The following is a 12,883-nucleotide window of genomic DNA, read 5'->3' as shown; positions in this document are numbered from 1 at the left end:
TAGGCTTATCATATATTTCCCAAGCTCTACTGAAACAATTTAAAATTAAAATTAGGCTCGATCTACAGAAAATATTTCAAAAATTCGATTTTTTTGCAGAAGTTTGGATATACTAAATATGGTTAGATAAATGCGCTCCAGTTATTTTGGCTTTCTAGCTGAGTCCACGTCAAAAGATTCGTAAACAAAAAACCATAAGCTGCGACTTAGGTTTCGATTCTTTGGGCAAGCGGTATTATTGGGCTTGTGGAAAAAAGTAAATTGGATTTCCGAGTTCAAGCCGGCTCGAATCAAAATCTGTTTGCAAATTCTGAAAATCCTTTTGTTATTGACAAAGTGATAGGTGAAGGGGCATTGATTTGTTGCTCACATGTCGAAATGGTATATGTCATATACTCTCGGTAACAGAATTGACTGGTGCTCACATGTCGAAATGGTATATGTCATATACAGTTCTCGGTAACAGAATTGACCCTAGACTTACTCTGCATATCGAGCCATAAATATCAAATTTACTATTCGATAACAGAAAAATCGGTATTTCCTAAAGCCAGACTTTAAAAGTCTCTGATTTGTGGTTAATGTCTTGTTGTCCCGAACCCAGTAATCAAAATTCTGTGCGATTAACTTAATCGTTTATTGTGCAGAAAGTATTTGGCAGTTGGTTACACCTGACTGACATGTCCTTTATGTTTTTCACACGTAGCTAAAAGTTGTACTTATATGCGTGCGTGCGAGTTGTTGTGTGCGTGTGTGTGTTTGGTATTGATAGGATTTGCCTACGTCCTTTGAGTTTCAATCGAGCTTACTGCGAGTCATTAAGGGACATTAAACAAGGCGCCACGCCCACACGCCAAGCTCAGCAACAGACGCCAGTTTGGCCACTTTATGGTTTTGGCTTAAACGGTGCAGACATTTTCATTAATTTGCACAATTGAATGATTTTCATTAAATTGTAATTACCCGAAATTAATCGCTTTGGCAATTGGCAAACCAATTGATGAGGCGGAGCCTGCTGAGGAGATTGCGAAGGTCGCTTTGGTGCCTAAGCGGCTTATAGCTATTGCTTTGCCCGGAACCAATTCAGCATAGACATCATTTTAGCTCTGCCTTACGCTCTCTCTCTCTCTCTCTCTCGCTCTCTCTCTCTTTGTCTAGATGCCTTTTGCTTTGTCTCTTTCTCTCTCGGCGTCCTTAAGCCGTGCTGATAAGGAAAAGTTACCGAATCGTTTCAATTGCATTGTTTGTGTTTGTCGACTGATTGAAATGCATGTGAGCGTGGAAATTGTTTAGTTTTCATTAGAAAACGCATTCGGAAAATCCATTGGCAGGCAATTAGAGCAGAGAAAAGCGATGATGCTGATTAGCCTCCAGCTAGAAAAGCGCAAATGAATGCAAAGAAATGCAAAAACGAAACAAGAGCAACAAAAAAACGGTTGTCTTTGTTATGCCGAATATAAAATACTCTTGCAGAATTAACAGCCTTGCGATATATTCATATAGTTAGTCACACAACGATGTCAATTCTTAAGACCTCGATAAGACATTGAGCGTAAAATTAAGCTGAAAATTGTGTATGAAATATATGCTGAAATTTCTCTTTATGTCTATATAAAGAAACACCCAGTTCATTCCTAAGAAGACTTCGCTAACAACTCCAGAGTTGCACACATCTTGCCATTTTCTCAAAGCTTGTACTTGTTGTGAATTATAACGCAGCAAAGTACAGCAAGGTAACCAAGCACCATAACCAGACCCTAAATTATTGTTCCAATGTGAGCGATAAATCATATAAGATTATAATTTATCATATGTATGTTTGGTGAGAGACTTCTTTAAGTTGTCACACATTTTGCAACAAAATTATAATACTCTTTTGGAAGAGTATAAAAAGGCAAACGAAAATGCAAATAAAGCAGCCAAATGTCAGGTGCAAGTGTGTAGAAGGCTGGGCAGCAAGGGCGTGCGAGTCTTGGCAATTAAGAACGCCTCCGAGCGGCAGCTGCCACTGAGTTGCTTAAGTGTGCGTTGCATATTTTAAGCTGCCGCCTCCTACGGCCCCCCCCCCCCCCCGCACCTCAAATGCTGCAGCCAGCCCTCTGCCACACCCCAAACAATGGGGCAGATGGTGCTGTTGCATCGGCAAAGCCGGTCAAAAGGCCGTCAAGGGTCGTGCCAAGTAACAATTTGCAACAACAAGTTGCAACAACGGCAATAATTCAGTTCAAGTGCACAAATGTGTTGCACATTTCGCATGCAGCTGCAAGGTAAATGTTTGGGCACACTGCTGGGGCGTGGTCAGGTGCGAATATTGCCACAGGGCTGACAGCTCGGACAGCACGAAGGTCTTTTCATTTCAAGAGGTTTTTCGAGCTTTTCGCAAACGACAGAGAGAAAGCAAGAAACATAGATAGGACTAAGTGCAAATCAACAAGCAGTGCGAGCAAGAGGAAACAACAGATTAACACAATAAAACTCAAATGGAATAAACATTTGAAATGGGGCCAATTGATTACAAATAAGACTAAGAGTTTAGTTTTCGCGAATGTTGGCTTACAAGTTACCCTATATAATAGCGGCTGTTGCGATACAATACCTTGAAGGTATATTGAAGTGGCAACGCTTTTTAATTTGCGTTCGGGGTGAAAAGCAAATGCCATAGAAGAAGATGAAGCAGATAAGCATCATGACTGGATAATCTATTCAACTGGAAAGGTCTCTTCTTGCTCATCCAAATTTGATAATTCCAAATAAGTTGACGGTCAGACTTCAACTATAAAAGAATTCAATTTACAGATCTTGCGATTTTTTATGAAATTTTCAGTAAAACATGGCCACACCCTTTTTCATTGGTTCGGTTCACGACTCAAACCAGTTCCCCACCTTATGCTACAGTTCCCCAACCTGGCTTTCCACATTTGTAAACACAGTTTTAGGTTCGAACTTTTGATAGGCGAATTTCTTCCTGTAGGATTACTCAATTTAAATTTTATATATATATTATATATTTCATATTATGATTCGGCTCAGACTAAGTTTAGTCTATTCCTTATCCAACTAATCGGGCTTATGGTTCGGTTCATGGTAAATAAGGAACCGGTTGGCAGCAAAGGAATGCTCTCTCTTCCACTCAAGTCTGAACAAGATAGAACCCAAATATTTTGCTCTTACAATTTTAAATACATGTTGTTTTTAGGTTTCAAATAACTTTATTTTCGAATTTTATTAACCCAGAAATTAACGATCAACTTTTAAGTTAGACTTGAGATAATTTTGCACATTTTGCATTCCTGAAAAACACGTAATTCGTTTTTAAACAATTCTTAAAATGAGTCAAATTTTTTGAATTTAGGAAATAAAAGTTATTTCTTTCGTTCTGTTTTTACTTTGGTCGAATGTCGATAGTGTATCTTACAACATTGTAACCTTGCTCATAGAAATTGCATTTACTCAGATAATTTAAGCGTGCTGTTGAAAATATTTAATATATATCACCTTGTCTTCAACAATTGATTACAGCTAACCGAACGCCAGGAGCAAATACCCGCACCACAAATGCAAAATGAATTCGGACCAAACAATGCAGATGCCATCTGGGCCGCCGCCTCCCTCGCAGAGAGTTACATGCGGCGAGTTCAGCGGGGACAGGGAGAGCTATGGGGCTGCCGCGAGTCTGGGATTTGGCGGCATACCGACATCGTCCACCAGCAGTTACGGTTCGTTTGGCGTACTCTCCAGCTTATCCAGTGGTGGGGCAGGTACGCCCACGTTACCGCTGCTGTTGACCACGCCGTCATCGACAAGCACGTTTAAGACAACGCCGATTTCAATGCCAACATCGACGCCTTCGCCATCATCGTTGATTCCGATCCCGATGTCGACGCCCGCGCCCTCCCCTCTGATCCCAATGACGAATCCGACAACGACAACCACACCGCCGCCGTCGACGCTGCTGCCCATGTCGATGTCCATGTCGCTGACGACGCCAACCCAGCTGCCGACACAGCTGCTGCCAATGCCAACGCTGGAGGACATTGAAGTAGCTACACAGCAGCAGCCGCCGGCGCCGCCGCAGTCGCAGCCAACCGGCATACTAAAATACCCAACAGCATCGAGCATTGGCTACGTCAGCGAACTGTTGCCGCCGCCAGCTCCAGCCCTGGCCAGCAGCGCCAGCAGCTCCATTAACAGCAACTGCGGCACACTGAAGAGCAACGCCAAGCTGCTGCCGCTTCAACTGGTCGCCAATGCGGCACCCACACGCAAGGAGCCGCCATCGAGCGTGCCCACAGCGCAGTCACAGCAGCAGCAGCAGCGCCAGCGGCGGCAGGGCTGGTGCGCCTGCTTTGGGTCCGGGCCGAGTGCATCGGAGGCCAAAACGCCACACGGCTACGGCTCCAAGTCCAAGAAACGCAAACAAACGGCCCAAACTGTTTGGTCTGCCCTCCTCACAAATCTGGGCATTTGCATGCTCCTTTTGGCCTACACATTGCTGGGTAAGTGTTCATATACAACATTCCACTCATTTTCCGTTTATGCAGGTGAAAAACTGGCTATACAAAACTGATGAAAAACGATTTTGAAAAACTCTCGCCGCTTAACCTTTTCGTACCCGCATTTGATTTCGAAAAAAAAAACAACGCAACACGTCGTACCTTGACTTTCACATTTCCACCTACATATATTCCTTTCATTTTCACATTTCCCCCCAAATTCCATGCCTGTTTTAGCACTCACAAAAAACAAATTTCCAGCTGTGAGCCGCTTAGCTAAAAAATGGTTTATCGTTATTGAGAAACGTTTCACAATTCCTAAAAGTAGCCAAAAAATAATAAAATGTTTTGGTTTTTAAATAGTAAAATAGATTCCTTGAACGGATATTAAGAGAGATTTTAATATAAATAATTTTTGATTAAGCATTACGGCAAAAGCGTAATTAAGACAATTTTAATGAGTTCAGCTCAGTCGCAATGTGTCTCTGGCGTTTCGAATCTAGAGTGGATGTGCTCATTAAAATTGGACGGCTTCTGTGGAGCTTAGCTTGATTAATTGTTAGCACATAGCAACTATCAGTTGTACAAACATTGTTGTTTTTATATCCTTCAACAGAGTATTCCAAATTTGTCACGAAATGTGCAACGCATAGAAGAAGACAACTGCGACCCGATAAAGTGTATATAATATTGATCAGTATGAACATTCAAGTCGATACAACCATGTCCGTCTATACGTTTGCCTGTTTCTATGCTAACTGGTCACTAAGTCTTAATATTATCTTTATGAAGCATTGAAAGCAGAACATGTGTCGAAATCGGAATACAAAATCCCATAGCTTCGATAGGAGCAACCGGTCGAATTTCATACATGAACAACCTTTATATTTTCTTAAATATTATCATTTTATTTAGCCGCCTATGGGAGCAATTGAGTAAAATAAAGATTTCGTATAAAAGGAATCTAAGCCGCAAGGGTATTTAGGCATCGACGTGCCGCCAATAGCTATGCTTGTTAGATTTCATTTATTTATTTAGTTTTTCTTCTGTGTCTTTGGGTTTCCCTTATGTTGACTAATTAACGCAGCATTTTCCGTCATTTCTCCCTTTGAGCATTTAGTTAGCTGTTTTGCCCTGGCTGCGGGCCGCTGACTTTTTGCGGCTGCTGTGTGTCAGCTACAGATACAACTCGTATCGAAACAGTTGTAACTACAGATACCTAATGTATCCTGTCACAATTTCGACGTTTAAATTAACAACAACAACAATAGCAACAACAAATATGTGATGATAAATTTAATTAATCATTTTGCCAGCCGCATGTGAATGAAACAAAACACCAAAATGGCGTCGGCCGCGAGGCTTGCCACACGGCCGAAACTTATCCGGCTGGCAACTGTGCGGCATCATCTACTTGCTGTCGTCTCTGTCATGTTTGCCAGCCATGATGTAGTCGTATTAGAAACCAAAGACGGCTGCGCGAACATAACGGCCACGGAAGTGACAGGCTGCGAGACAAAGTGACAAAACAGGCAGCATGCAAAAGGCAGGCAACACATGCGCCACATCAAAATACTTTAAACAAATCGAAGCGTTTACGCATTAGAGATGCCACCTGAAAGTGTTACTTGTCACGGGTAAGGAATCACAACATTTGGTACAGGGCTGCATAACGAAATTATCGCTGGCTCAGTTCACGGTTCGAACCAATTCGGCTTCTGAAGAGAAAAATCCTCTTCTTAGAAGTCAGGTTCTTGTGTAAGACTTCATTTGTCAGGTATTTTCAAAATTGTAATCCAACAATTAAATTTTCGATTAAAAGCTGTACCGAAAATATGTGATGTCGTATACATCTATTTCCATATGCAAGATTCTGGCTAGATTTGATCTCTACCCAAAATTTGAACCTATCAAATATGGTTCGATAAGTGCAATGGTTGAGGCGTAAGATATTTATGGTCTAGTACTTCCTAAAATGTTTTTTTCGTACAAAAACTGTTTAAGAACAAAAAGAACACGGTTCGCTTTGATTTTCGGTTTGATCGGTTTTTAAGTTTAGGTTTTCGCTTCGAACCCGTTTTAAACCATAATTTCTTAATTTCCAAACTTATCTTAAGTTTTTAGCATCATCAAAAACTGAAACCTGTTCAAACTTAGCAGACGATTGATCATCAGTCACGCAAAGTATTATACAAGTGTTGCCACCCTGCTTTTTATTCACATGTGGTAGTATTTCAAATACGAATATGAAATACCACTTAAAGCATACTCAAAATATAAATAACTAGAGTTTGGGAAAATACCATTGTAACTAATTTTCTTGTCCAATTGAGCAGATGCTCCTTAAGCATAAATATAGAGCAAAGAGTAGAATATTATAAAAGAAACTAAAGCTACAGTTGGTATTGAAAACTTCTATACTTAATTGAAATATTTGTAAAGCTGTTCAGTCTGTTCAATTTTCCTTGTATATTTATAAACAACACTGTCTCAATTCTCTTTTTGGCTCATCTCCAGCACGTATGTGTGTCGTGTGTGTGTGTTTGTTTGTTGTGCGTGCGCGTGTGTGCGGCTGTATGTGACAGCTGCGCAAAAAGTTAGCCGTGTTGCCTTGTTAAAGGAAATCATCAAATGACACAAACAATTATTTAACTTTCTCTAGGCCCCGGTGCGTGAGTTTGTGACGTCAGCGCACGCCCATGACAGCTCCCCAGTGCGTGTGTGTGTCTGCTCTTTTGTGCTTGTGCGCTTATGCATATAGTATGTATGTATGTATGCATGTGTATGTATGTACTCCATTTTGCGTGCATTTTAACGCTTCAACAAAAGTTTCAAGTTGGCCAAGCCCAACAACAACAGCAGCAACAATTGCTGCTGCCGCGCTTCTCTATGCTGCCGGACAGCCAGCAATTCACAGTCTTCCCCTTCCCACACGCTCATATATGTATTATTTTTAACTTTGACATGTGTTGGCTTTTGCCGACGACATCGACTCATCATGCCCCATAATATGATTTGCAGCCCAAAAAGAACAAAATTTGTTAAAGTTACGGCAAATGTTACAGAAAAACTTTTCCACAAACTTGACAAATGCCGCTTCAGCGACACATGTTTGCCTATGTGTGTATATGTGTGTGTTTGCATTAGTTGATCAGCATGGACATTAAATGACTGACAAGGTTTCAGCTTAGGAATTTACACGGAACATACACAGGCTTAACATACATCATGTCAACGAACTGAATGTGACCCATTGTCCTTATGGACCCGCATTCCTCAAGGCTTGCCCTTTAACCACAGTGGCCTATGAGAAGCCTTAAAAATGTTTGTGTTATAACAATTTTAGTTTAATTCGGTAAAGAATTTGTTGTCGATTTTTAATCAATTTCATAGTTAAAGCTATCAGAAAGAACTGAAGTCAAGCAAGAGCCGCATTTAAATACGGAAAAAGTAAGCAAAAAGCCAAAGCAGAAGTGAGAAGCTAAGCGAGAAGTTTAGGGTGAACCAAAATACGCGAAAAAATATCATAAAATTAATCTATAAGACAGTGGAAGCCAAGCTAAATATAAGGCAACAAATTAAGAGAAATAGCAAGCGAAAAGCTGCGGGCAAAACATCAAAGTGAGTGAGAAGAAAAGCAAAAAGCGAAAAGAGCCAAGGTCCTCCAAATATCTGTGTGCGTTTTTTAAACTATAAATTGGATTGTTCAGGTTGAGTACAAATTTTGTAGACAATAGATTTATAAAACTTTTTTGATTTCATCCAATTAGCTTTAAGCTCATTTTTAAATATCTACGTGAAAAATCAATAGAGACGTGTCTTAGCGATTGCGAAGTACTCGACTTCTTTCAGGGGAAAAGGGACTCGAAGTAGGTCTCCTAAGTTCGGGAAAAGTGAGTTATAAAGTTCTAAGTTTGCATTATATGTACTACGAGTAGGAAAATCTTAGTAAAAGCAATTAATGTTAACTAAAACTTGTTAAAAAACTAGACAGCACTGATATTAGCACTTATACTAGACTGACTTCTATTGATTTGAGCACATTCAAGCATATAAATAAAGTTTACCAAGATATTCAACACAAAGTCCCTCAACGAATAGATTGAATGGGTAAAGGGCAAAATAAAAAATGAAACACAACTGCAGTGCGGAGCTAGACATAAAATTGGCCTATTTAAGAGCTGATGATTGCTGTGCATGACTCTTGGCCAGTTTGGTGGGCTATTGACTAAACCAAAGGCCCCAACTGACCCCAAGCGATCCGTTGGAGCGCTCTGACAAAACAAATGAGTTGCCGTCGCTTATTTGGAGGCCAACACTTTGGCATTGTTGTGTTGTTGTTGTGTGTGTGTGTCAAGTCTCATGAGTCTAATGCTGTTTGTTGTACTTTGTTGCTTGTGTTTGCAGGCTCCTTCATATTCCTAACCATCGAGAATGAGGACTCGGCGCTGCTGCATCAACAGCATACGCTGGCATCCACCAAGCGCAACATGGCCGGCAATAGCCACAGCAACACCAATGGGAACGGCAATGGCATCTATCAACAGCAAAGGTCGCCACAGACGCAGCCACAACAGCAGCGGCAGCAGCAAGGGCAACAGCAAGGACCTCACACGGACAATGACACGATGGCCGCTGCAATTGCCCAGGGCCAGGATCTGGGCCATGAGCGTAGCGTCTATGGGCAGGCATCGAATGACTTTGTTTATGGATTGGATGACTCCGACATGGAAGCGGGGCAGACACAGTTTGCCTTATCGCCGGATACTTATGATGTACGACAGCGCACCATTGAGAATATCTGGGACATAACCGTGTCCCTAAACATACTCTACAAGGAGAACTGGACAAAGTAAGGCAGCACGCTCCCCCCTCTCTACCTACCTCTCTATCTTCATCTCTCTGTCGCACCTAAACTTATCTAACTTCTCACTTATTCCACACACTCACAGATTAGCCGCACTTGAAATTGCCAAGTTTCAAGACCAATTAATCAAGAGACTGAACGAGGATGTTATGCTGCAATTATCACACGACGATGTGGCTGGCGGACATTCGGTTGCTGGCGGTGCTGCTAGTGGTGCTGGTTCAGCTGGTTCAGCTGGTGGTTCAGCCAACAATCCGGCCACGGAAGCAGTCCTTCTGCACACACACTTTCATCATCATCGTCTTGCCGGCGGTGGCGTGGGTGGACCACCACATGAATGGAATTTCGCCAAAGCGTTTTTGTATTCGCTGACCGTTTTGACCACAATTGGTAAGTGCCCAGTGACCAGTGCTTAGCACATATGTGACAGACAGAGAGGCAGAGACTGCTGCACAGTAAACTAGACAGGGTGGGAGAGATGCTGAGAGGGGCATGGACAGTGGGCGCCAGTGCGAGTTGGCCGCATTGTGCCATGGCTTGCCATGACTGTGGGCCATAAATTTTATATTCCACCAAACGGAAATTTGCTTTACTTCAGTGGCGAGCATCAAATGAACTTCGTGCACTCGATTTTAGATAGGGCCGCAATAGGGTCTACGACCCATTCACCTTTTGACTCCACCACAAAACCAGCTTCACTAAATGATCGATGAGCAGGCGTAATGAACTCTTGCGCTTTGACACTCAAGTTCAATTAGCCAAATGAAAAAGCAAAGCAAAAAAAGTTGAGGTAGCATAGTGAAGGGCGCGTAGCGCAAAGCACAGCGAGAACCGTTGCGAAAAGTACATCAAGACGTATTAAGAAAGGCGTATAAGAACGTAACGAAGCAAATAAGGCGTGGCTAAAGAAGCGCAGCTCAGCGAAAGAAGAAAGCTTAACGAGAAATTTTGCATAAACCCTAACGAGAAGGGAAGGGAGAAGCTAAGCAAGATTAGCGAGAGTTAAGCGAGAAACCAAGCTTGAAAAGTAGCGAGAAGCATAGCAAGAAAGATAGCGCGAAGCTAAACAAGAAGGTTAACGAGAAGCAAAGCCAATAGCATAACGAAATGTGTATCGAGAGAATAGCAAAAGGCATAACGAGAAAAGTAGCCAAAAATTTAGCTAAAACGCTAGCTAAAACAAGGCGAGAAGTGTTGCGATAGACAAAGTGAGAAGTGTAGCGGCAAGCTAAGTAAATAGCTTAACGAGATGCAGAATAAGAAGCTAGGCAAGAAGCTAAGCCGTAAGCGAAAAGTTAAACGAGTAGCGTCGGTTAAGCGAGAAGACAGAGAAGTTATGGGAGAAGTTCAGCATACAGAAAAAGGGTAGCGAAAAGGCTGTCGGGAAACATAGAAAGTAACTAAGTGAGAAGCAGAAAAGCGTACCGACAACTTAAGCGAAGGTCTGGGCGAGAAGCGTAGATTAGGCGAGCAGCTACGCATTAAGGTTAGGGAAAAGTAAGGCAAGGAGCGTAGCGAGAAATTGAGTGAGAAGCGAAAAGAGTAGTTGAGTGAGAAGCGTAGCAAGGAGTGTATCGCGAAGCATACCGAAAAACGTAGCAAGAAACGAAGCGACAAACAAAGCGAGAGGCTGAGTGAGAAGTCGAATGAGAAGCATGGCAAGAAGTGTAGCGAGAAGCATATCGTAGCAAATAGCGTAGCTAAAAGAGTAGCAAAAAATTAAGCTAAAAGCGTAGCGAGAAGCTAAGTGAAAAGCTCAGCGTGAAGAAAAATCGAAAAACTAAGCACGAAAAAAAAAAAAAGAACATTAGGAAAGGAAAAGAAAGAGAAACAAAGGGACGCAGAATAATTTTGTAGCAATGATTTTCGGTGTCTGAATTGGCACGAGAAATGAAGCAGAAGCAATACTCGAGACTTAGGCTCAAGAAATAAATTCGTTGGCCAGCTAGAGAGGTAGATACAAAGACAGACAAAGAGAGAAAGGGAGAGAGAGAGAGAAAGAGAAAGAGAGAGTTAGCTCGAATACAAGTCGCAAGGGTCTATTTATTTATGCAGGCTTATTACGAACAATATAAATGAACACAACAGAGTGAATAAAGTGAAGACAAATACACAAGTTACATTCTGTTTGCTTAGCTACACATTCGATACTCAACGAAATAAATTTGGCATACATATGATTAATATATAATAATGTGGCATAGTAAGCCAACTTAAATTCCCCAAACTTAAACCATGGTGTCCAATAATTAACAACAGCTTAAAGACGATTATCCACTAGAGATGTTATTTTATGCCAAGTCAATTGACCCATTGTCTTTGTTTCGATTGAAAAATTGAAAATTTGATAATGGGCAATATGTTTTCACGCTCATACGTGTGTGTGTGTGTGTGTGTGTGTGTGTGTCCAATTGCCCCGCATGGCTGTAAAAACTTTGAAATCTGAACAATTTCGACAAATCCTGTTATATGTATGTGACTTATCAGAGATGCTCATCTGTCATTTGTGTGCTCATGTGAGAAGAATATCTTTCAATTGGCATTGTCAAGGCGCTTCCACACACGCCCACAAACACACGCACCTCAATTTAAAATGTGTGTGCGTGTGTGTGTGTGTGCGGGGCAAATATGTAAGCAGCCTGTACTGCCAGAATTTTGCAGTTGTCAGTATTCCCATGGGCTGTCAAGTGCTGCCGTTTGCGCTTTTCTTTTCTTTTCCTTTTTTTTTTTTTTGGTTATTTTTGTATTTTTTGTTTTTGTTGCCTGGTAATTTTGTAGGTTCACCCACAAAAAACAAGCCGAAAGTCAAATATTGATAGAGCAAAACAACAAACGAAGCTATTTGCTTAGCCCGAATGGCCAAAACACAGACGCACACACACACACACACACAGAGAGAGAGCTTGAGCTGGCATGAGAGGCATAGACACGACTTTCCACTTGTGAAAATGCTATAAAATAAAATTTGCAAAAATTTTCTGCTGATCTTGGCAGTTCATGCAAAGGGGCCGTCAAGCAAATACGCCCTGCCCAACCCACCAAATAGCCCATAAGCGCCCGACCAATCCCAATCCCAATCCCAATGCGAATCCCAGACCCAATTCCCATGCCCCCAATGCCGCCCACTGCATAAAATACTCAACATTGTGCGTTGGTAAAGGGAGGAGGGGGTAGAGGGGGGAGAGGGGGTGGTGCAGCATATAGGGCCTTTTCGGGTCGCATTGTCAGTTTGCAATTGTGTTAGTCAGCAGGCTGCTGGGACATTTGTATTAACATGACTTCCTGCTTGGTAGCCGGCTTATTATTATTATTATTATTATTATTATTGTTTTGCGGCAGCCAATGGACACGCTGGCCCTAGCGCTGGCTGCCCACATTGTTCTTGGACGAACGCCTACAAAAACTGTGTATGCGAGCACCCAACAATATGATTATTATTATTGGCCAGCCCCCAACTAAGCCACTAGCCAGGACTGCAGTGTCCCAGGCACAGTTCCGCCTAGAGATGGTCGCCCCATTTTTG

General features: G+C 41.9%; 1 protein-coding gene across 1 annotated transcript in view; it reads left to right on the top strand.

The window, feature by feature from the left end:
* LOC135440606 (uncharacterized) overlaps nucleotides 1–12,883 on the top strand; it is a 50,266-nt gene that overhangs the window by 30,448 nt on the left and 6,935 nt on the right. The window contains exons 2-4 of the mRNA XM_064699870.1: nucleotides 3,520–4,496; nucleotides 8,901–9,345; nucleotides 9,446–9,750. Of these exons, the coding sequence (XP_064555940.1) occupies nucleotides 3,563–4,496; nucleotides 8,901–9,345; nucleotides 9,446–9,750 (1,684 nt within the window). The 5' untranslated portion in view covers nucleotides 3,520–3,562. The remainder of the gene's footprint in view (nucleotides 1–3,519; nucleotides 4,497–8,900; nucleotides 9,346–9,445; nucleotides 9,751–12,883) is intronic.

This window comes from Drosophila montana, unplaced genomic scaffold, assembly GCF_035044405.1.
Source record: "Drosophila montana isolate Dmon_TW-CO22-7 unplaced genomic scaffold, ASM3504440v1 contig_1624_1, whole genome shotgun sequence".
NCBI lineage: Eukaryota > Metazoa > Arthropoda > Insecta > Diptera > Drosophilidae > Drosophila > Drosophila montana.
Note: the sequence above shows the minus strand (reverse complement) of the source record. Positions and strands in the feature narration are given on the sequence as shown.